Here is a 25945-nt window from a genome sequence, read left to right as displayed (position 1 = left end):
GTCTTCCGTTTGAATCAACACAGTACAACCCATTTAAATGATTGAAGCTCATGTATTAGCTCAACAACATACAGTACCCTGATATGTTTTTGTAGCAACTCTTATCACGAATTCGTGAAATGATTGTTCTTCAGGTGTTGCTGGCACTTCCTGGTCACTCAAACCTAGATTGGTCTTCCATCTTTTCGCTCCTGCAGAGAGAAATCTCATTGGTGCCAAGTCTTACTATTTATGCTGTTACACTTGCACAATAATGGATCTGATAAATACTGTAATAGCGAAAAAATGCTAAGTTAATGATCCAATAACATTAAGACCCCAGTGTGTAATATTTGACCACTAGATGGCATTGCTCCGCGACCCTACAGAGGATGGGTGGTGCAGATAATAGATGGCACTGTGTTATCGTGTGTGGTAGCTGGATGTTGGACAAACATGGCTGCGACTTAAATGTGGATTCCACTGAGTTTAAGAAATACAAATTTCTTGACCCAAGATTTATTATATTAAATGAAAAACAGCACAATTTTAAGATTTTTGTACCACTAGCAGGCACTAAATATTACACACTGTCCCTTAAAAAAAACAGCCTTGCTCCAAGTGACATATCATTAAACCCAAAACAGTAAAATGACAGTCTGAGTGTCCGTAGTTTGTATTCTTCGTAATGAATGGAAAATTCTACGTACGTATAGTACATTTTTTTTACTTTGGACATTAAAAATGGTACACCGTAGTACAAGTATAAATGCTTATTTCACATGCCTTTTTGCGAACCATTACCCAAATTTAACCTTTGTCTAATATCAAAAGTGTCACTACTATTGTGCCTTTAAAAAACACATTTCATCTCCAGCCACTGATTTTAAACATTAATACCCAGAATTCATCAAACATGCAAAGGACTAGAGAGGAAAACTATTGTCCTTCAACAATTGGGTCTTCCCTGTTATTTGGGGCCATTAGTAACATAAAATTGTATATTTCGTGTAAAAATGGGCTTATACTTTTAAAAGATTTTCTTGTATACCTAATTGCCCTCTACCATAGGACACAATAGTTTTAGATGATTGACTCAGATTGTAGTACAAGTACACCAAAATAATGTCACCAGTGATGTTTGATTTATGTTAAATATAAATACATATATAATCAAATTCACGGTTTTACTCATTTCTCTAATGCCTTAATGATAATATTCCCTACATAATGTCTATTTCAGTTATTAGTGCATTTATTTTCTAAGATGTGTCCTAGTGTGATCCGAACACCCCTCGTCCCACCCCCTGTTACTCTTAGATAGAACAGTGTTTTCAACCCTTTTTGAACCAAGGTACACTTTTATTTTTTTAAAAAGTTCCGAGGCACACCGTCCGTCAAATGTTTGAAAATAAAGTGATGTCAAATATTTCACTGCACTACCTCATAGGTAGGGTAGTCTATAAAAAGAGGTTCACTTAAATAAAGCACATCATTCTTTTATATTTTATGATTTATAGAGCAATCTTAAACCGCTCTGTTCAACAAATTAAGTTATTAAATGTATTGTGCTTCCTCGAGAGCAGATAATTAGTACATAAAAAGTATATAAAAATCTAATGCCACCCACTGATATGGATGACTATTACAGTTCCTCGTCTGAAGATAGCAAAAATACTGAATAATGGCCTGATTTTTTTTAGAAAGATAAAATTGGGAAAATTCCAGCGGCACACTAGACAAGGTCTCACGGCACACTAGTGTGCCCTGGCCCACTGGTTGAAAAACACCGCTCTAGAAAACATCCGCGGGCTATCATTTTAATCACGTCTCTTTGATGTAACATTATTTTGAGGGGAATCATTCAAGGAGATTTTTTTTGGTAGTATTTTATGTTTTCCGGTGAGTAAAGGCATACAATGTCCACCCATCTCATCTCTCATCTCATTAGCCGTACCGCTTATCCTCATTAGGGTCGCGGGGGGGCTGGAGCCCATCCCAGCCATCTTCGGGCAGTGGGCAGGGGACACCCTGAACTGGTTGCCAGCCAATCGCAGGGCACACAGGGACAGACAACTCATTCGCTCATTCACACCTAGGGACAATTTGGACCGACCAATTCACCTGAAATGCATGTTTTTGGAATGTGGGAGGAAACCGGAGTGCCCGGAGGAAACCCACGCAAGCACGGGGAGAACATACAAACTCCGCACAGAAAGTCTGGAGCTGGATTTGAACCCACGACAGGTTCCCATGACATGAACTGTGCCGCACAAGCGCTAACCACTGCGCCGCCGTGCTGCCCAATGTCCACCCTATTAAGTTTATTTATAGTGGGAACCAATATTGTTTTAATTTTGAAAATAAAAGTACTGTAACAGTACATTTAAAATAGTTATAAAAATGAGTGTCTTGTAACAGGGTGGACATTTGGCCCACGTCATGTTTGAGTCTATTGGTAAATATTTTCCAGTATTAAATCCTGAGCTGCATTTATACTTTGTGAAAGTCCCTCTTTTAGATGCAATGTTTAAAACATTTAATATTTTTGATAATAGCACAGAATAGTAAGAATAGCCCAAACACATTAATTTTAACAATGGAGTATTAAAAAAAAAAAAAAAAAAAAGCACGTACCAAGTGACGATTGTCTTCTCAGATATCTCAATGGTTTGGTCTTGGTGCGTTATTTCTTCGGTCTTGTTGTCGGACATATTTTCAACCATACTCTGCGTTTGCTCGACCTCCTCGATTGCCTCAGTGTCAATTTCTTCAACAAACTCAATCGCTTTTTCATTTGCCTCCACAACGTTTTTAGCCACCTGGATCTTCACCTCGTTCTGTTTTTCTATATCCTCCACGACATGTTCGTCCAACTGGATCTTCACCTCATTTTGTTCCTCTGTATCCACCACAACGTTCTCATCCACCTGGATCTTTACCTCGTTCTGTTCTTCTGTAGCGTCCACGACGTTCTCGTCTACCTGGATCTTCACCTCGTTCTGTTCCTCTGTCTCGTCCACCTGGATCTTCACCTCAATTTGTTCCTCTGTATCCACCACGACGTTCTCGTCCACCTGGATCTTCACCTTCTTCTGTTCTTCTGTATCCTCGCCAACGTTCTCGTCCACCTGGATCTTCACCTCATTTATTTCTTCTGTATCCACCACGACGTTCTCGTCCACCTGGATCTTCACCTCGTTCTGTTCTTCTGTATCCTTGACGACGTTCTCCACCTTTATCTTTACCTCATTCTGTTCTTCTGTATTCTCAACCCCATTGGAGGGTTTTTGGGAGCCTTCCATCGGGTGGATGGCGCGTTTAGAGAAGACCTCCACCGAAGAAGCGGCGCAGTGGACCGAAGTCAGGCTGTGAACAATGGCACTCAACCTTTGGTCTTCTCCTTCAATAAGTTTCCTGGGAAATGAGGGGCAGAACAGTAAATAGGTTTGAAGAAGCCCCCATAAAGTTGATTTATATCTCATGTTTAACCTGTATGTGGTAATTTCAATCTCAAGCGCCATCTTGACGTTGAGTAAATCCTGATATTCTCGGAGATGCAAAGCAATCTTTTCTTTGGTCACCTTCAGCTCCATCTTGAGGGCTTCAATGCGCTCCTGCAGGGTAGAAAGTTTGAGCTCAAAGCGAATGTTGAGAGAAGTACAGGAGATAAATGAGCATCACATCAAACAATAACTGTCAGTTTTAAATACAGGGTACCTACACTTCCAATGACCAAGCTCAATCACTTTTGAAGCATTTTCAAGGCCAATTTTTCAAGTACCTTTTAAAAGATATTTGGCGCTGATAAAAATAATTTTGGTTGTTTGCTTTATGACAAAGTCACAATCTTGTGCTAGCATATATTTTGTGTACCTGTGTATGATCTACAACTTTGTGTCAAAGGGCTGCTATAAACTGATAGGAATTCTGCCATTCTGCTTCAATACTTCACATGCAGCTTGGTTATGTATATAATTCCAACAATGTCACACTTGTTTACAAAAATTGAAAGGGCTCGAAAGGGTGTTGGGTAATAATGTACTTCAATATGGAAAACAAAAAAGTACTGCATGTATAAAAGGCAGAAAAATGAGCCAAATTTGGACTCGTTTTAATTCTACTGATCGCTTTGAAGCAGGGAGCATTATTCCAAGACTGCTGATCTATTGCTTTTTTGTTTCTTATTTCAATTTATATTTTATGCATGTTTTTCAGAAGATATGTCTAAAAATAGATTTATTTTTTTTACATTTTATTATTTATTCATAGCACTAAAAAGTTTAATTTATATTTCATGTGTTTTTCAAGGATCCCCGGCAAAACAAAAAAATACGAAGTCATTTTTTATGTAGTGTTTTATCATCCAATAAACAAAATCTGAAGTTTAATTGTGTAGTATTTCTGTAATGGCATTTTTTTTTAGTTTTTTTAGCATTGTCATAGTACAATTGTTGTAGTTTTTCGGTAGTAGTATTTTTGCATTACTGTAAAGGTATTTCTGTAGTCCTGTTGAAGTAATTTTGAATATTTCCATTGTAGCATTTTTGTATTTCGTTGTATAATTTTCATATTATTACTGCTGTACGACTGTAGGGGGCAGTAACGCTTCTCATGACTACTCGATAATGAGGACTGGAGCCACCATCTGCGTCATTTTTACGCACTTTCAAAATGTTCTTCATTTAAAAGCATAGTCTATGGAGTCAGACTGCCAGGAAACACTGCAATGGAAATCATTTCAAGCCGTTCGCCCAAAATTCAAGTATTTCCCTGACCTTAAACATTCAAATCCAAACATTTTCAAGGATTTCAAGCACGGGTACAAACTCTGCAAATATGTCCAATGGTTGGCGCCGAAGCTAGGCAGAGCACACACTGTGGCTTCATCTGCTGATGACCACTTATCAACCAGAGAACACGAAGGAAACTTTCCAATGTCCACTGGTTGGCGCCAAAGCTAGGCAGAGCACACACTGTGGCTTCATCTGCTGACGACCACTTATCAACCAGAGAACATGAAGGAAACTTCCCAATGTTATTTTACTTAAGAATAAAATGATCCCGAACCTGCAACTCCTCTTCCTTCTTCTTGTATTTGTCCAACGAATCTTGGATCAGAACCTCGTATTGTGCATTTTTGCTCCTCAGTGCGTCCAACTCTTGTTCCTTGGTCACAATCTTCACACAGAGAAAAATATCAAAAAAATATTTAAAAATTTAGAAAAAAAGAATCCAAGAAGACTAAGATCACACATTTTGACCATTCACTACTACTTGCAACAAGGTTGCTATTTTGTTTAGTTTATTGTTTTTGTCCAATGGAATTTCACCCTCGTCATGTGAACATTATCTGCCCTTGACCTTAAGATATGGAGGACCAATCCTGCCTACATTTATATGACGTATAATTTCATAAACCGATTAGTCTTAATGACATATGCAATGTATTCCTATATTTATGCATTTTGTCACAATTTATTACAAACATATAAATCTCTTAAGTCTTCCTCAACAATGATCAACCAATAGATGAACAGCTCAGCCACTTTGACCCGCCTCCTCATTTAAATGTAATGGTTTTTCCTAAATGACCAAATACGTGAGTTGATAAATCTGAATAAATGAATTATGAAATGCACGAATAAATTGCATTTATGACACGCCGTTAGAGCAGGGGTCTCCAACGTGATGCCCGCGGGCACCAGTGTGCCCCCTAAGGACAGCGGAGGTTCCCACAGAACTGTTTTGAAAATGGCTCACAAGTGCTTGGTCATTGAGATTTTCTCTTAAAGTAGTTTTTTTAGTGGTTGACTGTCTATTTAACCATACTTCCAATAATACACCTTTTAATAACATAGTAGTAACATTATAAGGGTTCCTTTTGTGGATTAACCAAGTCAGCGGCCTTCGAGCTGACAGACATCTGGCAGGATGTTATGAGATAATGTTGATACAAGAAATCACAAGTTGTTAAGCGAGCCATGGCCGGAAAAAACCCTTTAAATTCCGAGAAAACCATCACGTGATCTTGTTGAACACAGTATAAATGCCAGCGTCTCTCAGACGAATTTTGAACGTGGCTTGAATGTTGCTGAATAAAGGAGGTTGCCTTTCCGCCATTTTTCTGTCTCTGCGTATATTTTTGGCTGACGAACAACGCCGCCCTCTCAAATTCCCACAGCTTAAAGTTAAATATATTTTCATTATTTTCGTCTCGGGACGCATAGCTTCCTATAATGTAGTAATTTCCCTAAACGGGACTTTTCTGGTGACATTTTTTTACAAAAATAGGTTTTCTACGCTTTCAGTTGTGTTAAAGCAGTGGCGGGCAAACTACGGCCCGCAGGCCACATGCGGCCCACCAAACAAAAATGGGCAAAATGTAATGACGATACATATAACAGTCAATCAAGTACTACTAATTTAAAAAAGTGTTCTTTGCCAACTTTGTGTCTCCAACAAAAATAATACAAAACTGAATCTCAAATGTGGTGCTTTAAAGCAGGGACCTAATACATTTTCATTCTGAAAAAAATACAATGGGAATACTAAAAAATGATTCAGTAATACTATAATACTACTACAGAAATATAATTAGTCATATTACAAAATATTACAAAGATACCACTATTGTAATACTAAAGACAACTACAGTAATATGAAATTGATACAGTGGACGACAAAGAAAAACTACAAAAATGCTACAACGGAAATATTGTAAAATTACTTCAACAGGACTACAAAAATACATTAATACTACTATTGAAGCACTACAACAATTATACTATGAAAATAATGATAAACAGTACTACTACACAAATACTACTGTAGAAAAACACAATTAAATTACAGTTATACTTCAAAAATACTACAGAAATACAAAAATCAGACTAAGTAAATAATATAAAAATACAATGACAGGAATATTAACCAAACTAAATATCCATTTTGGTGCTCAAAACAGGGACCCAATATACAACTTTTAGTTGTGAGCAGGTGTAGCACGGCGGCGCAGTGGTTAGCGCGTGTGCTGCACAGTTCTGAGGTCGCAAGATCGAACCTCCTGTGTGGAGCTTGCATGTTCACCCTGTGCTTTCCTGGGTTTCCTCCGGGCACTCTGATTTCCTCCCACATTCCAAAATCATGCATGTCAGGTTAATTGGCCTAGCCGAATTGTCCCTAGGTGTGAATGAGCGAGTGAGTTGTCTGTCCCTGTGTGCCCTGCGACTGGCTGGTAACCAGTTCAGGGTGTCCCCTGCTCACTGCCCGAAGATTGCTGGGATGGGCTCCAGCACCCCCGCGACCCTACTGATGATAAGCGGAGCAGATAATGGATGGATGGATAGTTGTGAGCGATTCAAAATTTGATGAATCTTATCAAAACCCTAAAAATAAATATATCATGTAAATGTATGTATTTATTCATAAATGTAAAAAATTGATAGGTTTCTAAGACAATTCTTTTTAGCCCAGTGTGGCCGAGACACCAAATAGTTGCCTACCACTGTGTTAATATGACGGTTCAAGTATTTGCCGTATACTTATTATTAAATGAAATGAAATGATCTGCATTTATATAGCGCTTTTCAAGTCAATGACTTCCCAAAGCGCTTTACAATGTGCTTCACATTTCCCAATAGCGGCCTTGCAGCCATGTAAGGCGCTAACCTGCTTATTGGGGGTATTAGGGGTTCAGTGTCTTACCCAAGGACACTTCGACATGTAACACGGATGAGCCGGGATTCGAACTGGGATCCCTTTATCCCAAGACGAGCGCTCTACCTCCTGAGCTACTGCCGCCCCAAACTCAAACTCAATAAATTTTCTTTTCTAACTGGTTCTAAGAGCTAAGTAATACACACCATTTATTTAAGGGTACTTGAGTTTTAAAACATTTTATCTTCAGAAAATGAAACTTCTCAGGCATGTGGAGTACGGTACTCACCTCCTTCTTATAACAACCCATCTCCTCCCTCAAACCTCGCACTCCATGGACTTGTTTGGCGGATGCGTGGTTCAGATCCTGAAACTTTGCTTTGTACCAAGCGTCCATTTCCTAGTTAACGGACCAAAAACTTTCAAGTTCTGTACAGCCAAAGAACATCTGCAACATTTTTTAACACTGCACCTGGAGGTTTTTGGCCGCAATGCAGTCATACTGAGACTGGATCTGCCTGAGGGCCGAGGACAGGTCCGGGACTCCGAAAGCCAGATCCACCTTGGAGGAGGCCGAGTCTATCTTCTGCCACAGTTCCTCGATTTCCTTTAGATCATGGATGAAAATTTCAATATGAGCCAACAGCAACCCTCCCTTAAAGGAAGTTAAAAATACAATTTAAAAGAATTGTTTAACATGGGAAATGCATTGTGGTCAGTATAACTTAATGATCAAATTAAATACATGATTTTAATTAGTGATTTGTTATTTCCTGTTTCTATCAGGTTTTGTAAAAATATATATGTACAAGAACCAATAGCAAGTCTTTAGTCATTGCTTGCAGTGAGAAGAACATGCACGCCAACGTGGACGACAGAGGACCTGAGATTATAAAAAGCAGCTGTTGCCAGGAAAACCAATCTCTTTCGTTCGTTTTGTCTCCACCTGGTGACGGTGTGATGCACAATGGATGAAAAATACGATCTAGGGGGAGTTTGACAGTTTTTCCCCCACCCGGTAAAATTCTTCAATTCCTTGGATGATTGGAAATCTCTGGGTTCTGAGTCCTGGGCCATCTCAGACAAAGAATCTGAACAAGATCTCATCATCAGAGAGCTCCACATCAACACTTTCCATGGATTTAGGATTCCCTGAATTGGATAACATTAAAATTATGGTTCCTTTGCTTATCTGATCAACATTTTCGTCATTCATTTGAATTGTCATTTACATTTTCAATTTATTATTGTGTAACCTGAAGCTGGACTCAAAAAAGTTAGATTCTAAAGTCCTATCGTGCCCATAAAAACAAATTTTGCGGCAAATAGGTTCATCAATTAAAATTAGAGTAGATAAGCCATAAATTGAAATAAAGCAGGGTTATTAAATGAAGATCAACCAGACATACAGCTTGACATTCAACACCTTAAACCATGGGTGTCCAACTCATTAGAGATCAGGGGCCGATTCGTAGAAAAAACTAACAAGGGCGAACTACAGTAGTATATCAAACAAAGAGAAAAAGTGATGGAGATATACAAAAGACAGAAAAGAAAAAGAAGAATGAGTGAGCGAGAAAGATAGAGAATGAAGAGAAAGAGAAAAAGAGTGATGAGATATACAAAAAGAAAGAAAGAACAATCAAGAGAAAGTAGAAAAAGTGATGGATATAAAACGAAAGAAAGAAAAGAAAGAAAGGAAGGAGAGGGAGCGAAAACAGAGAGAGAAAATAAGCGAGAGAGAAAAACAAATAAAGTGTGGACGGATATACGGAAAAAAAAAACAGACAGAAAAGGAGATGGACAGAGAAAAAGAAAAAAGTTAAAAAGACCAAATAATATAGCTCCAGTTGCTTTGCGAGTGGCGCCTGGGTTTGTCAACATCGAGTGGACATATTTCGGCTATTTTTCTCTTGTGCTTCTCTGGGTGTTGTCTCCCGGGCTGAACTAAAAACCTTGGTGGGCCTGATCCGCCCTGCGGTCCTATGTTTGACGTCCGAAGTCTGTTCTTTTACCATCGATGTTCAATGTTGTCTATCGTCTAGTTCCTATAATGAAATGAATTTCGACTCTGGCGTTTCCTCTGTTCATTTGACCACTCCTAAAACCTAGAGCTAGTCCAGGAGCTTCTCTTCCCCCTACCCAACAGCAGAGGCGCTTCACAACTCGTTCGAGTTAATAAATCAATAAACGTCCATGGACGATCGACACATTTGGACTCGTGACCTGTTTGTGGACCCTTTGCAGGAATGTGAGCTCCATTTCCAGGTTCTCCAGTTGTTTTTCCAGGGTAAGACGTACCGAAGTTGCCTTATCCACTTCCTGTTAAAGAGAATTGTGTTCAAATAGGAATAGATGACCCAATGTTACCGCAGACAAAACATTTCCTAATGCAGTATTTCTCAACCAGTGAAACCTGGCTCACTCGTCTGGTACGGAGGACTGAATCTACCATATGTGGCAATAAATCATTATTTCATAATAAAAACCTACAAATATAATCCGTATGTGTATAGCAGTTTGCCAACAGGTTTATTACAGGACAACATTTAGTAAAAACAAGATTTCTTTTCAACGCGCAGTTACAAAAATGTAGTAAACAACCAAAGGAAAACCGAAAAGAGTATAATAATATCATAGTTTAAAAATGTATTTAAAAAAGCTAAACAAAAGTATTCATAGTCATGTTACAAGTCGTACTTTTAATAAAAACCTTAAATTGGCAAGAAATTTCCAGTTGCCTCATCAAATGCCTAAAACTAGTACCTAAATGTTTTTTTTTCCAAATAAAACATAATATCCAAATAGTACTATAATACTATAAATAGTGCATCTTTTACATCGGGCGTACAACTTTTCAAAACGTCTCTGTCCGGGTGGCCGACAACTTTTTCAAGGAAAAAAACAAACAAACAAAAACACAAACAAAATTTTTTTTTATATATATATATATATATATATATATATATATATATATATATATATATATATATATATGTATATATATATACATATATATATATTTTTTTTTTAACAAATACAAATTTTTTATTCCAATTTCGAAATCTGCGTTCGTTTTGGAAATTTTGGAATTTCGGTTCGTTTGGCAATTTGCATACTCAGCAGCCAATCAGAAGCCTCCATCGAATAACTTCGTGCTTCCGGACTTTCCGATTTGTCACAAGGTCGTGCATTTGCATATCATCTTCCAAAGAAGACGCACAGAGAACACAAGAAAAATGGATAAGTGGTTAGGAATCAAGCCAAAACCTCAACCCCAGAAGAAAAATACAAAAGAAGCTCACAAAATTGATGACGCTAGAAAACATAAATGTTCATTAAAAGCATCGCGGAAAGAGTTCACGTGGCTTGTAGCAGACGACGCAACGCAAACATTGCATGAATGAAGATGAGTAAATACAGGTACATACTGATGGCAGATGGAAAACAGCAATGTCATATACATACAATGAAATGTTATAAGTAAATTTATTATAAACCTAATTTTAAAGTGTTGTCCTGTTATATATTCTGATTATTAATACTTAATACGTTGCAACAATGTTTTTTTCTGCGATGAGTCGTCTTATTGCGTTTCAAGTCGTGAAAAAATGGGGAAGGTAACTTTTTGTCACGAGTTTCAGACACTGCTGCACTAGTTACAAAATTTGGACGAACTACTGCGTCAGGAGTAGCATGAAGTGCACTCAATCCACTCTGCTTTCATGTAGTTGCCCAACTAGTAACGGAAGAAAAAGCATCTAGAAATTCTGCCTAGTTACAAGGTAGCCAAATCAAATTAGCAACTCAAAATAATAGAATGCTGAAATACAGTTTTTTTGTTATACATGTATACAGAAACAGAATTAAATAAATTCTTTACCGGGCGGAGTGCGTTGATCTCGGCCTCTGCCATTTCCCGAGCTTTCGCGGTCTCTTCATATTTAGTCTTGAGTAGGCCCAGCTGCCCCAACATGGCCTCCTTGGCAGCCAAAGAGGAGTCCTGTAGAAACACACCCAATACATACACTACTGTTCAAAAGTTTGGGGTCGCTTAGAAATGTCCTTATTTTTGAAGGATTTTTTGGTGTCAATGAAGATTAAATGAAACTCAGAAATACACTGCATACTTAGTTAACACTTTAAATGACTATTTTGGCAGCAAATGACTGTTATATATATATATATATATATATATATATATATTTAGCATCTGAGCCCTTTACTGTAGTGTTACCTGTGGTGTTCCACAGGGTTCAGTACTTGGCCCCCTTTTCAGCATTTACATGCTTCCATTAGGTGATATTATTTGCAAGTATAATATCAGTTTCCATTGCTACGCAGAGGACACTCAACTTTATCTTCCGATGAAGGAATCTGCCACACTAAACTGGAAATTTGGAGGCCTGCCTCACTGAGATAAAAGAATGAATGTCACTCAACTTCTTGCGCCTTAACTCTAAAAAGACCGAAATGTTAGTTATTGGTCCATCTAAATGCCGTAACTTGTTCTCAAAAACTGCTCTGAACATTGACAAATGTAATATCACCCAGAGTGACTCAGTCAAAAATTTAGGTGTCATATTTGACCCCGATCTGTCCTTTCAAACACACGTTAAGAATATTACTAGAACAGCTTTTTTTCCATCTTCGATACATTGCTAAAATTTGCTCTATGCTGTCTCAGTCGGATGTTGAGATTATAATTCACGCGTTTGTTACCTCCCGTCTCAATTACTGAAATGCACTACTCTCCGGTTTCCCGAAGTCCAAAATCAAGAGCCTTCAGCTGGTACAAAATGCTGCAGTGAGGCTTTGAACTAAGACAAGAAAGTTTGATGACATTACCACGATTTTAGCTAACCTGCATTGGCTCCCTGTTAACTCAAGATGTGATTTCAAGGTTCTGTTGGTAGTATACAAAATCATGCAGGGACTTGCTCCGTCATATATTTCAGATTTAATTTCCCCGTATGTTCCCGTCCGGAGCCTTCGCTCTGAAAATGCTGGTCTACTAGTGAACCCAAGAGCCAAGAAGAAGGTTTGAGAGCATTCACCATTCGGGCCCCGGTGCTGTGGAATGCTCTTCCCCCTGAGATCCCATCAGCAACCTCAGTGGAAATGTTTAAATCTAAGCTTAAAACACACTTCTATTCTATTGCATATGAATAACCCATATATTTTATGTAGACAAATATCTGTGTATTATTTGCCTTGGTGTAGGTTCTAGATCAGGCGATGGTGTCATAATAGTCTGTGCAGCCCTTTGAGACTCTTTGTCTATAAAAATATGAATGACTTGACTAAAACACTAACCTTCCTTGGGAGCTAGTCAAGTATATGGAGCATTACATCTGTGGTTGTGACTATACTTTTAAACTGGCCAGAAAAAAGAGGTTTCATGTGAAACTCAGTCTATTCTTGAACCAAGAAATGAAGGCTATCCCATGCGAGAAATTGCCAAGAAACTGAAGATCTCCTGCAGCGGTGTTTACTACTACCTTCAGAGAACATCACAAACAGGGTCTAACCAGGGTCGAAAGATAAGTGGCAAAAGGACTAGTACATTGGAGTCTAGTTGACAATATCTCTGTAGTCTCTCTATTTGTAATTGCAACATCCATTGCAGCCTGGTCATCCTGAAAGGGGGATTACGACATGTGCGGTCCCTTCTCAAGGTTTCTTCATTTTCCTCATGTTGAGGTTTTTGAGTTTTTCCTTGCCCTCATGTTGGTTTCAGATCAGGGGATGGTGTAATAATACTGTTGTCTGAAATAATAATCTGTGCAGCCCTTTGAGACTCTTTGTGATTAAGGGCTATACAAATAAAAATGACTTGAATTGACTAGTTTAAAACAAACACCTCACAGGTCCTCAACTAGGTGCTTAGTTCTATACTACCCTCAAAACAGCAGCGTCAACATCTACATTGAAGAGGCGACTCTGAAATACGGGCCTTCAAGGTAAAGTGGTAAAGAAAAAGCCATATCTGAATCTGAACAACCAAAGGAAGATTCATATAGGCAAAAGAACACAGACATAGAAGGACTCGTTTAAAAAATAAAAGTGTGACTTCTGATGAAAAACCCAAAATTGTCTGGATGACCCCAAATTTATACAAATATATTGAAGGGGAATTACTTTTCCTTCACCCATCTGAATTGTGAAACGGTATGAGAAGTGCCGGTCAAGGTTTTATATTCTGCGCACAATTGAGGAACGGAACAAAGTTGTTTGATTCACAAATTCATAGTTCAAATTGCCGAAAATCACTTTTATACTAGGAGGGCGGGTAATGAAAAAAACCAAATTTAAGTAGGGAGTTTTTGACTCGTTGCACGGCCCCTTTTTAAGGTTTCTTCATGCTGAGGTTTTGAGTTTTTCCATGCCCTCATGTAGGTTTAAGATCAGGGGATGGTGTATTAATAGTCTGCCCTTTGAGACTTCTTGTGATTAAGGGCTATACAAATAAATATGACTTGACTAGTATAAGTGCATGTATTCAAAGATGTGTGTATTGGATTGCGGACCCTCTGGATTCTGATTCGATCAGCAGCCCGGTTGAGGTCCATCAGCTGGCCTTCGTACAGCTGCCTCAGACCCGACGGACGCACCCGGTGTCCCTTCAATGCCTCAATCTCAACTTCCAGGATCTTGTTTTTGGACTCCAGAGTGCGAACCTTAAAGCAGAGAAACAAAGTAAATTAAGTTTGTATTACCATATATTCTGGAGTACAGAGCTCACCTGGTTAAAAGTAGCATGCATACATTTAAGGAACTTAAGTTTATGTTTGTACAAGCTGCACTGAATTTTATGCTGCAGGCCATAAATTGATCTTAAATCAAATAGCACAGTCAATATTTTTGAAATTGGCATTAACATATACTCAGGAGTAGAACAAAACATTCTCAAAACTATGTACTGTAATGACTAGAATTCAGGAGCTTTGATTTAAGCCCTCCCATCCCTTGCGCACATGGCAAAGTGATAGAGGAGACCAAGTATGACTACTACAAACAAAATCATTCTAACAAGTTAGGGTTCGGTGCCGTCCCTCTCCATGACATCTTCTAAGTCTGGGTTTGTTCACTCACACAAAACAAGATAATACTGGTTAGCAGGACTAGAACCTAGATCACGGAGAAAACTCTTTCAGATTGAAATTCTAAGTAGGCCTGTTGTGCTTACATTCACATTGTACAATACTTTCATATTTTTGTTGAAAACAAACTTAATGGTGATGATGTTACATCCTTTTGCTTTTGTGATACTGTTGTAGAGAATAAACTTGCATTTGTAGAATAGATTTGCATACATTTAGAAAGAAATGTAGAAAGACTTGCTTACAGTTGGGAGAAATGTTGCTTACATCTCGGGAAGGTCTCGGCGGACAAATTAGTATAAACAATCCTCCTTAAGGGGCCGGTCACACAGACATTTGCGGCTGAATCACGGCTAAAATTTTGCGTTTTTTTTTTGCCCGTGGTTGCCCGCGATGGAAAATGCGCAAAATTGGCCAACCCGCTGTTCATCGGTGGTATGCCCGCAAAACACGCCGGCGACTGTTCCGCTTCCTCATCGCGTCATTTCTGCGTCATTTTCTCGTGTGGACCACGGGTATAAAAGCTCCCGAGCCGGTGTTGTGCCCAAATCCGACTCCTACGCAACACAAACACCCCCCCACCCCCTCGCGTGAACGCGCATTCTGCTGCAATCGCTTTTGTGGGAAGCGTACATTGACGTTGGTGACTTTTTCATCCGTGTTAACAAACGCATTTTGTAGAATACGATCGCACTTTATTGTTTAAATAAACGCGTTATATAGACTAGGATCTCCCAATTGTTATAATTAGCTCGCTTTATTGTTTTAATAAGCGTTTTATATAGAATACGATCGCTTTCGTTGGAAGCGCAGCAGAATGCGCGTTCACGCGAGGGGGGGGAGGATTTACCGTTCGATTACGTTCACAACAAAAACAAAGATGGAATGGTTTAAGTTGTATTACATTTCCAACAAATGCAAGATGAAGTGGTTTTGGTCATATGTTCGCCATTACATTCCCTAAAAGTGAGATAAAACGAGGTAAAAGTGGTTGTAGTAGCGAGGGGATGCCAATCTCGGCACCGGGCTGTAGAAATCATAACCGCACAAGACACAGTCCCGTGAAGATCAAGATTTCAAGCTATGGCATCATTTTTATTTTATTATCTTGAAAAGAAATGTCAAGAAATAAAAATGGATTAAGATGAGGTCACTACGCTGACGGGGATCCATGTTCACCCCCTTGACGTCTCGAGCACAACTGACGTGTGCTCGGCATTCACGCTGTTTGTACGCGGAGAAAGGCGTTTGACCGTCACACGCGTAACACGCTAATTTCACGTAATAACACCGCGATACAGGCGCAGAACATGCTATTACCATGCTCCACCCACGATTACCCGCTGAAATTTCCCGTCCTACCCATGTGTAACCACGCCCTGGCCGCGGCCAGAGCACGTCGTTCCGCGTCATTTCCGCGTCATTACCTCGTGTTGACCACGTGTGTGGCACGCGGTTTAACACGTGCTCAAACTTTTGAGCAGCTCAAAAGTTTTGAGCGCGGCCAACCACGTGAAAATTTCCGACCGCGAGTAAAGCACTGCTCTATCTCGTCTATATGGCGGTCTCAAAACGCCCAACAGCATCTGCTTCACGGCCAGAAGTTTCTGGCCGTGGTTCAGCCTCAATACACTCGTGAAAGGCTGTGTACCCGCGCTCTGAAGAATTGAGCAGAGCAAAACATTTTCGCGCTGCCACCCGCGCGCGAATTTCCGACCTCGTGTTAAGCACAGCTGTATCTCGTCTAAATGGCGAACTCAATGCGTCCAATAGCGTCCGCCTCAAAGGCAGAAATTTCCGGACGTGATTCAGCCACAAATGTCTGTGTGACCGGCCCCTTAGGGAGGACAAGAGATAATGGCAAAGGGCAAGGTGACATAAACTGGCATAAACTTAAAAACACTTCCAAATAAGGACCGAAAGGGTGTAGCGTGAAAAGGGACGAGGCCAAACTGGGTACACGTGCTATGTTGAAAACTATAAAGACCCACGCATATCTGAGGTTCGCTGAGTTTCTTGTTGAAATTGTGTATCAATAAAAAAGAACTCCCTCTTACGTCATTTGATTCCTGCATTCTTTGAACACGTATGAGACGATTCAACAAATTGGTCATATCTTCATCAATACATTAAAGTATTTAGTTATTCAAGAGGTTAGCCCCTTTGCTCAACAGTAGCCGTGCAGGCGCTGCTTGGTTGCTAAAACTCAAAACACACATTTACAAAACTTTGTCGTGTTATATGCTTAACTCATTCAGTGCTATAACGTATAAATACGTTCTCAGAAGCATTGTCCCATAGCGCGAAAATGTAAATATATGTTTTTTGGGTTTCCATTTTAACAACAAAAAAAAAGGTTTTAAAAGCCTTGAAGCTGCTAACCAGTAAGTATCAAGCCTCTGGGTCTGATTTCAGTATGAAAAATGAATACACAACATCTTGAAGGATTTTTGTCCTGTAAAGGAATTTAAGTTTTGTTTATTTTTGTATCTAAAATTTAATAGATAAACCAATGTCATAGCTTACAGATCCCTTAAGCACCAGCGTCGTCAGGGTACCACTTCCTGTTGTGTATCTTGGGCAAATATAGCAGTCTACACGGCGCTTATCCCTCCTCAGGTGTTTTTTTGGGTAGGCGGTTTGCTCCCACATGAAATTGATAGTACTTGTTCCCATGGTTATGAGTAGCAGGAGACGCTTCTTGATCTGCCTCAGATACAGCACTTATATCATCTGGTCGCCGTTTTTATCTGAGTTAAGTGTCATTCCGCTCATTGGATATGATGTTTAAAATGATAACTAATGGGTATTTACAATACAGAGGAAAATAACTTTTTTATGAAGCAGTAAATTCAATTGGTTTATGATTTTCATGTCATTTTTGTATTCATCATCACTGCTATCTCATACTCCAGTTTTCCTACAACTCATTAAACTGAAAATTCAAATCGGTTTTAATATATTTTTTTTACTTTTGGGTAGTAGGTGTACAGGGGTTGGATGGATAATTTGGTTTTTGACTTAAAAGCTACTAGTAATTTAATTTTTCTCCTTTAATTGTGATTTCAATTTGCACCCGCAACTACTGCAGTGAAGCTTAGTTATGTATCTAATAATTGAGTTGCAACCACATAGTAAATCAGGAACGGAATCTATGTCATGATTGAGTTTACAAAATCAGGTTTTTTATGTAAATGTGTTTTATACAGCACTTTGAGTTCCAGTCCAACAGGTGCTATAAAATGAATTTTGATTTGAATAATGGTGGCTGATTGACTATTCTAGTGTGGCAGTAGGTGACTAATTATCGGGTATGTTACTCCTATGGGAAAAAAACTGATGTCATATTAGGCTGTTATCCGTCAGATTACTGTCAGCCCAATACTTATTGTGTACCCCTCCTCATTAAGTACCTGGTGTAGGCATGTATAACGATATTTTATGTAGTAGTAGCATTACTTGGTGTCGTCTCTATCACTTTGTCATGTGTGCAAGGGATGGGAGAGCTTAAAATCAGCCGCATGGCTCAGCATGTCTACAGGCTGTTGTGATTGTCAGGCTTCTGAATTTTAGTGATAAAAGTACATAGAGTTTCATTATATGTGTTTTTTTTCATGCTCCTGTGTCTATGTTAATACAAATTTGATGAACACTTACAGGTGTGCTAGTTGATTATGATTGAAAGCTAGAGACATAATTCGCAAACAGTTGTCTAAATTTTGGCACAATGTGTTACTTTTCCGTACTAGACATTTCCCCGCTGATTCTGCCAAGTACATTTTTTTGGCTGTGCTTTCGCTAGATGGTGGATAGGGACAGTTTGAATATTGTTTATCCATTCATGCGCATCACTAATTAGATAATGAGGCATTTGGCTACGGAAGAAAGTCTTAGTTAGCTCAATGTCTTCGACATTCAGAGCACTGGTCAGAATTCACATCGGGTCATCACCAGCCTTGGCCCTCGCAATGTTTAGTTTTGATCAAAATAGTCAGATTCCCTGGTGGGCACCAGTTCCAAGTCAGCAGCTAGGCGCTGACCGAGGTGTAACAAGAAAGTATGGTAATAATCATCTACTACTAAATTTAACATAGACCTTTTCAATGTACACTGCCAGACGGTCATTGAGGGCCATCATCTCCTGGTGCTCGCCAGTCCGGGTTGTCATGAAAGCCTGGTTCTCGGCCGAAGCCATGTCCAAGTCCAATTTTTGTCCGAGTCCTCCTGACATGCCATAGCACAGGGCCCCCACGCTGGTACTGTCCAAAAAAAGCACACATTGCAAAAATACGACAAATACACATCTGTCAAACTCATGTCACACGACATCACTTTTAAGTGGCCTGAGAGACAATGCTGAGAGAAGCACAAGAGAAAAAGGAGACACAATGACTAACCGTTTTAAATTTGCACTGGATGTTGACAAAGCTAGGCGCCCTCTAAATGCCAACTGCCATTAATCAACCGCTTTTTGGTCACCGAGCCTCAGTAGTTAGTATTCTTTGCGGTGCTTTTTAGCGCTAATTTCTAGCACTACACAACACTGGTATCTAGTGGTCAATTTTTTAATGAGAGGTTTTCTTGTAGAGGCTCAATCTCATCAAGACCCTAGATCCAATGGCCCTCAAGTAAATTGAGTTTGAGACCCCTGATTTAGCTCCTTTCTACAATACATATGAAATTGAAAAGTCAAGCTCCCATATTCAGGTAGACATTTAGAACTAATCTTTAATCATTAATTCAAACATATAAATTAGTGTTTGTATGCCATTTTTGTCACTTTTCTGTTTTCCAGAGTGAAATAAACTGTAGTGGAAATACGTTCACTTGTTTTGCTATACATTTTTACAAATGCATAGTTGATAAACACTGAAACACGTGTTTCAAACTCATGGTCTCCGGGATAAACTGTTGAGGCTGAGGCTTCACTAGCTGCGGACCTTAATCAGTTCTTCGCTCGCTTTGAAGCTGGAAGGCCACAAACAGCCACATCACACCCACCAACAACCAGCAGCTACTCACTCACATTTCAGGAGCACGAAGTTAGGCGTGCACTGAAAACCATAAACCCCAGGAAGGCAACTGGCCCGGATGGAGTACCAGGGAGGGTACTCAGGGACTGTTCCGATCCGCTGGCTGGGGTCTTCACCACCATCTTCACCGGTCCCTGTCACAGGCGACCGTCCCACCTTGCCTCAAAACCTCCACCATCATTCCCATCCCCAAAAAGTCAGCAGTGGAAAGCCTCAACGACTACAGGCCTGTCGCTCTTACGCCTGTGGTCATGAAGTGCTTCAAGAGGTTAGTGTCTCAGCACATCAAAAACTCCCTGCCACTCACACTGGACCCCCACCAGTATGCCTACAGGGCTCCACTGACGACGCCATAAACACAGCACTTCACACCGTGCTGAAACACCTGGACCACCGGGGGAGCTACGTCAGAATGCTCTTTCTGGACTTCAGCTCAGCCTTCAACACCATTATCCTGGTGGAGAAACTTGCACACCTAGGACTCTCTCCCTGCATCTGCCACTGGATAATGGACTTCCTCTCCAACCGCCCACAGTCCGTAAAACTCAGTACCCATGTCTCTCCCACCCTAACACTGAACACTGGCTCACCCCAAGGTTGTGCAATGAGCCCCCTGCTTTTCACCCTCTACAGCTCCGACTGCTCACCGACCCACCCCACAAACACTATAATTAAGTTCGCTGACGATACCACCTTGATCGGCCTCATCTCTGAAGGGGACGAGGCGGCATACAGGGATGAGGTGGAGTCACTTTCAACGTGGTGTTCAGAAAACCACCTCATACTGAACACCACAAAAACAAAAGAACTGATTCTGGATTTCAGAAGGAATGGCAGGAATCCAGAACCACTCATCATAAAAGGAGACTGTGTAGAGAGAGTCCACTCCTTCAAATTTCTGGGTGTGCACATCTCCAACGACCTCTCCTGGTCTGCAAACACCAGAGCGGTGGTAGGGAAGGCCCAGCAGCGACTGCACTTCCTGAGATTTCTCAGGAAAAATAATCTAAAACAGCAGCTGCAGGTGTCCTTTTACAAAGCCACAGTGGAGAGCATTCTAACATATTGCATTACGGTGTGGTATGCTGGGTGCACAGCAGCAGACAGGAAAAAGCCCCAGAGGATCATCAAAACAGCCCAGAAAATTGTCGGTTGCTCCCTGCCCAGTCTGGAGGACATTGCCTGCTCTCGCTACCTCAGCAGAGCAGAAAACATCATCAAGGACTTTTCTCACCCCGGCCACCACCTCTTCGACCTGCTGCCTTCCGGCAAGCGCTACAGGTCACACAAAGCAAAAACAAACAAGACTCAGAGACAGTTTCTTCCCACAGCCATTACCACCCTAAACAGACACCGCACAAAAAACTGAAAACTCTTGCAAAAAACTACCTCACACAACTGTAAAATGGTACTCACGGACATGCTGACTGCACTGTTTGTTCACTGCTCAAAACAGACACCGCACAAAAAAACTGAAAACTCTTGCCAACACTACCTCATACGAATATAATGGTACTCATGTCTATGTTCTTGCACATGTGACTGCACTATGTTTACTGCTCACCTTGCACAATGTCTGACCATTTCTTTATTTCTGCACTATGATGACTATGTTTGAACCAATGCACATGCTGACTATTTTTTTTTGCACTATGATGACTTTTGCACCAAATGCAATATTGCACAACCCTTACGATACCAACGGTATCACGATAACACTGTATGTAACATCCCACATGCTGACTTACCCCCCTTGTTTTATAACCTTATCTTCTCTGTTTCTTTATCTTCTTGGCTCATACCTCACTGTGAATGTGTAAACTGGAGTGTCATGCCCAATTTCGTTGTCAGAATATGTTAACCCATTTTGTAACAATGACAATAAAGGTATATTCTATTCTCTATTCTATTCTATTCTAAATGTGGCCTGCCGCATCATTTTATGTGGCAAGCGAGAATTACAATGTCTGAGCCTCTAAAACTAAGTGGGGCAATAAGGTGATTTGACCAAAAACTATATTTCCCACAATATCTGCAAAGTGACAGCTCAGCACCACTGCACGCTAGCATACCAGCATCTCTAAGTGGAATTGGGAAGTAAATGATCCTAACCTTGTCCAACAAGATTTTTGTTATTCAGTGATTCCTCTTAATAATATAATATAAATATATACGAGATTAATTTGTTTCTGCATTAGGTTCGTATCTAGAGTAGCTTCTACCTCAAGCGTATTTTCCAAAAATAAATAACTGAACGAGTTAATTTGTTCCCACCCTCCCAAAATCATCCAAATTAACACCAAATTGCTGTAAAACACCTCTTCCTGATCATTAAGAACCCTTTGAAATAGTAATTTGACATAAAAAATACAGTAATAAGATGAATAAAATGTGCCCTGCAACTGGCTGGCAAGCAGTTCAGGGTGTCCCTTGCCCATTGCCCGAAGACAGCTGAGATGGGCTCGAGGGCTCCCGCAACCCTACTGAAGATAAGCGGTCCAGATAATGGATGGATAAATAAAATGATAACAAAAAGGACTATCGATAACGTCTGGTAACTTATTTGTTTCTCGCATGTCGGGAACATTTTTGGCCGGAAAGACATCTCGTATCTCGAATTTCTGTTAGCTCGTATTAAAAGTCGTCACTGTATTTAATCCATAACACATTACCGGTATACATGAGTAGTGACTTTTTCAATGCAACTGAAATGTTCATGACTTCAATATTTAATAAATGCAGAGTTACTTTACATGGAGTAGTTTCATTTATTTTACAAACCGTTTAAATGTAGTCAAATTTCTAAGTGACATCAGGCCCTTTAAGGACAGCCATTACCTCAATCATTTTATGACCATCATTTAACTGATTCTCCGAAAAGACCCTCAGCCCTCCCGGCAACTCAAGTCATGTTTATTTGTGATGCCCTTAATCACAAGGAGTCTCAAAGGGCTGCACAGACCACAGATTATTGCCAACCACAGACTTTTATGACACCATCCCCGGATCTAAAACCTAGATGAGGGCAAGGAAAAACTCAAAAACCTCAATGTGAGGAAAATAAAGAAACCTTGAGAAAGAACTAAACATGAGGCAATCCCCCTTCCAGGATGACCAGGCTACAACGGAAGTTGCGATAACAATACACTGATATTGTCAACGTAAAAGATATAATTACAGCTTACGGATGACCTATAAGTGTGTTTTAAGCCTAGATTTAAACAGTTTCACTGAGTTTGCAGATCGAACCTCAGTGGCAGCACCGGGGCCCGAATGGAAAACGCTCTCGAACCTGCGGATCTCTTCTTGGCTCTTGGGATCACTAGTAGACCAGCATTACGGCACACTTTCTATGCCACTACTTGACAAGACTAGCCCCCGTAAGAGTGTTTTTTCTACCATGTGACCCCTGACCTAAAATAAGTTCGACACCCACGTTCTAATGTAATTAAAACAAAACTATTTCCTTTGAAAAATGACTAACCTGATTTGCTGAGACCTCTCAGATAACCCCTTCCGCCCTTTCCAGGTGAGGTTGGCAGACTGGTGTTGGTTTTCCTGCCCCATCGGAGACGCACCGCGCAACTGCAATCGGTAGGCAGTCCCGTTCATGATATTGTTATCAAATTGACGGCGGTAGGAAGAAATCTTGTCCGGGGTTGAGCTCATCATGCCGATTCTTCTGCAAGTCCCTCACATTTTGACAGGCATCAGCGAGTCTTTATATTTTCTGGCCCTTCCCTGGAATTCCACAGGAATGTCAGAAGTGACCATCCCATGCGTGGCGTATCATGCAAGCAAAGCATCTATCGAAGTTATGCAAAGCAATTAACACGTATGATAGACTGGCCTCATAAGTGTGTGGAGGACGCGATGTGACAGTGAAAACATTAAACTGCATTCTTTAAGAGATGTCTTTGATTTTAATTGCAATAGAATCCTCTTTTTCAACATAGCATTGTGAAAACTGTGCGTCAGGGTATACAAACAAAACGAACAAGTAAGCATAGACTTCCCTGTACATTATTCATGTTTTGTGCATCATTATTCAAACATTAAACAAGCATTCATTCAATGTCATGCAGCGCATCAGGCTTTTTAATGCGGCCAGTTGAAGAAAAACTAAAAATATATCACAACAATATATATGTATATCAACCCTGCTTATATTCAAATGCCCAAACACCCAAACAAGTTAGGCACCTTGGCACCTAAGACGGTCATGCTTTCGTCCCTCCAGATGAAGGGGGACACAAGAAAGCGGCCATGTCACTCGGATGAGGGTGACACAACAAACTCATGTGTTCAACAACAGGGCTTGACAGCTTTCACGGGTTTACCCCTGCGGCATCATACGGGTACCCTGCCCAACCCTTAGAACGCGTCCAAACATCCCACAGTCCTTTTACAACACCTCTCCACTCACTTCTATCACCAACAAGAGCTCCAGCTTCCACTATATTTAGGCCCAATCCCATTCCTCTCACTTGGCACTAAGAACCCTTCAGTGAGGTCCCTCCTTAGGGAAGTCCCCTCAGTGAGAGGAGTGCAAGTGAACATTGTCGCCTAAGAAATTGGACGGCACTTGCAAGGTTCCACCCTAGTCCAGGAGATGGCGGTAATATTAATTGGCTGTAGACCTCAGTGACGTATTGGCCTTACGTCACATGTAAACAACTTGAGTTGGAGAGTCCGTTCAAAGTTAAAAATGCCAGCTACATCAGTGTCATCACCGATCCCCTGGGTGCTTATCACTTTTCTCCGTCTCTCCAATCAACGGAGGAGAATAAGACGGCTTCGGCGCCATGCAGCCCTGATGCATCATTACAAGGTACGTCCACACATTAAAAAATGACGTGTTTGGTAAAATACAGGAAGGGTTATCGTACAACCCACGTTCACATAATACCCTATGATTCTGTAGAAATAAATAATATCCTACTCATTAGTATCTTATTGCCATTTTATGCAATATAGTAGGGGTGTTTAACGTGGGACAGGATGAAAAGTAAACAAACAAAAACAGTACACGACACTTATAAAGCTGACGTAATATCGTTAACAAACTTTCCCCATAGCACCCACACATCTTTGTTCTTAATTTAATTCAACTGAGTTGTCATTAGACGTAAAATAGATCATTCCTACATTTTTCAATATGCATAGTCACAGTAAACAGTGAAAAGCTGTCATTTTCTTTTCCATGCCAACATTAATTCCTAAAATGTTTATTCTTTTCCAGAGTGGCCGTCCCATAAACTACTGTAGGTTGGACAGGAATGTTCCCATCCTGCGCTTATGATCCGATGTGGAGTCTGAACTCATCCAAGACTTCAGGCTGAGCAGGTAGGCCATGCATGCCCTGTAGGAGCTGCTGAAGAGGGAACAGGACCACAACTGGGACCATGAGCTGGCGGTCCTGATCTACGTGTACTGGTCTGTCCTACCGTGTGGTGTCACGGGTCTTCAGTGTACCCAGGTCCACCGTACACAGACTTGTTTACCGGGTTGCCCAGTTAATCTGGAAGAACTTACCAAAAGCCATAGACTTTCCAAGCCCTGCAAATTTGGACACTGTGGGTCATGGGTTTGGACAACTATGTGGTACAAGGCTGCAGGCGCAATTGATGAATGCCACATACGTATTAAGTCCCCAACACACCATAGATTGGACTACTTGAACTACAAAGGCTTCTATTCTATAAACAAGCAGGCCATTTGTGACTCCTCTGGGCGGTTTTTGGATATATTTGTGGGATATCCAGGGTCTGTCCATGATAAACGGATTTTGAAGAGCAGCTCCTTTTATACTGATCAAAGGTATTTACCAAGCGGGTACTTCCTGTTGGGTGATGGAGGATACCAGTGTTTAGAGACACCGATTTGCCTCATCACACCTTACAGGGACCCTGTTAATGGCAGGATGCAACAAAGGTTCAATCACCACCATTCTAAGGGACGATCAGTCACAGAGAGAGCTTTTGGGATCATGAAAACACGGAGGTCGACACTGTTTAAGGCTATGGAAGTTGGACCCACATTTGACCCCCAAGTAATTGCATCCTGTGCCTTTCTGCATAATGTGTGCATAGACAACGGGGACATCTTAGAACCAGATCAAGATATATCAGAGGACAAAAATGGACCCGCAGCTGCCAATTCCAGAACTTC

The 25945-nt window shown here is 40.5% G+C and overlaps 1 protein-coding gene across 1 annotated transcript; it reads right to left on the bottom strand.

Annotated features, from left to right (window-relative positions):
* Nucleotides 1–95: 95 nt before the first annotated feature.
* LOC148346467 (desmin-like) lies at nt 96–23443 on the bottom strand. Its single transcript, XM_088325342.1, has 11 exons — nt 23259–23443; nt 18838–19000; nt 14169–14318; nt 11522–11641; nt 9865–9960; nt 8111–8245; nt 7928–8038; nt 5050–5160; nt 3472–3596; nt 2617–3396; nt 96–191 (listed from the first exon to the last, which is right to left on the bottom strand). The coding sequence occupies exons 1-11, from the start codon at nt 23441–23443 to the stop codon at nt 155–157; spliced, it is 2013 nt and encodes a 670-aa protein (XP_088181468.1). The 3' UTR covers nt 96–154.
* Nucleotides 23444–25945: the final 2502 nt, after the last annotated feature.

The sequence above is a fragment of the Urocampus carinirostris genome, chromosome 20 (genome assembly GCF_059441175.1).
Source record: "Urocampus carinirostris isolate Australia breed hairy pipefish chromosome 20, RoL_Ucar_1.0, whole genome shotgun sequence".
NCBI classification, from domain to species: domain Eukaryota; kingdom Metazoa; phylum Chordata; class Actinopteri; order Syngnathiformes; family Syngnathidae; genus Urocampus; species Urocampus carinirostris.
Note: the sequence above shows the minus strand (reverse complement) of the source record. Positions and strands in the feature narration are given on the sequence as shown.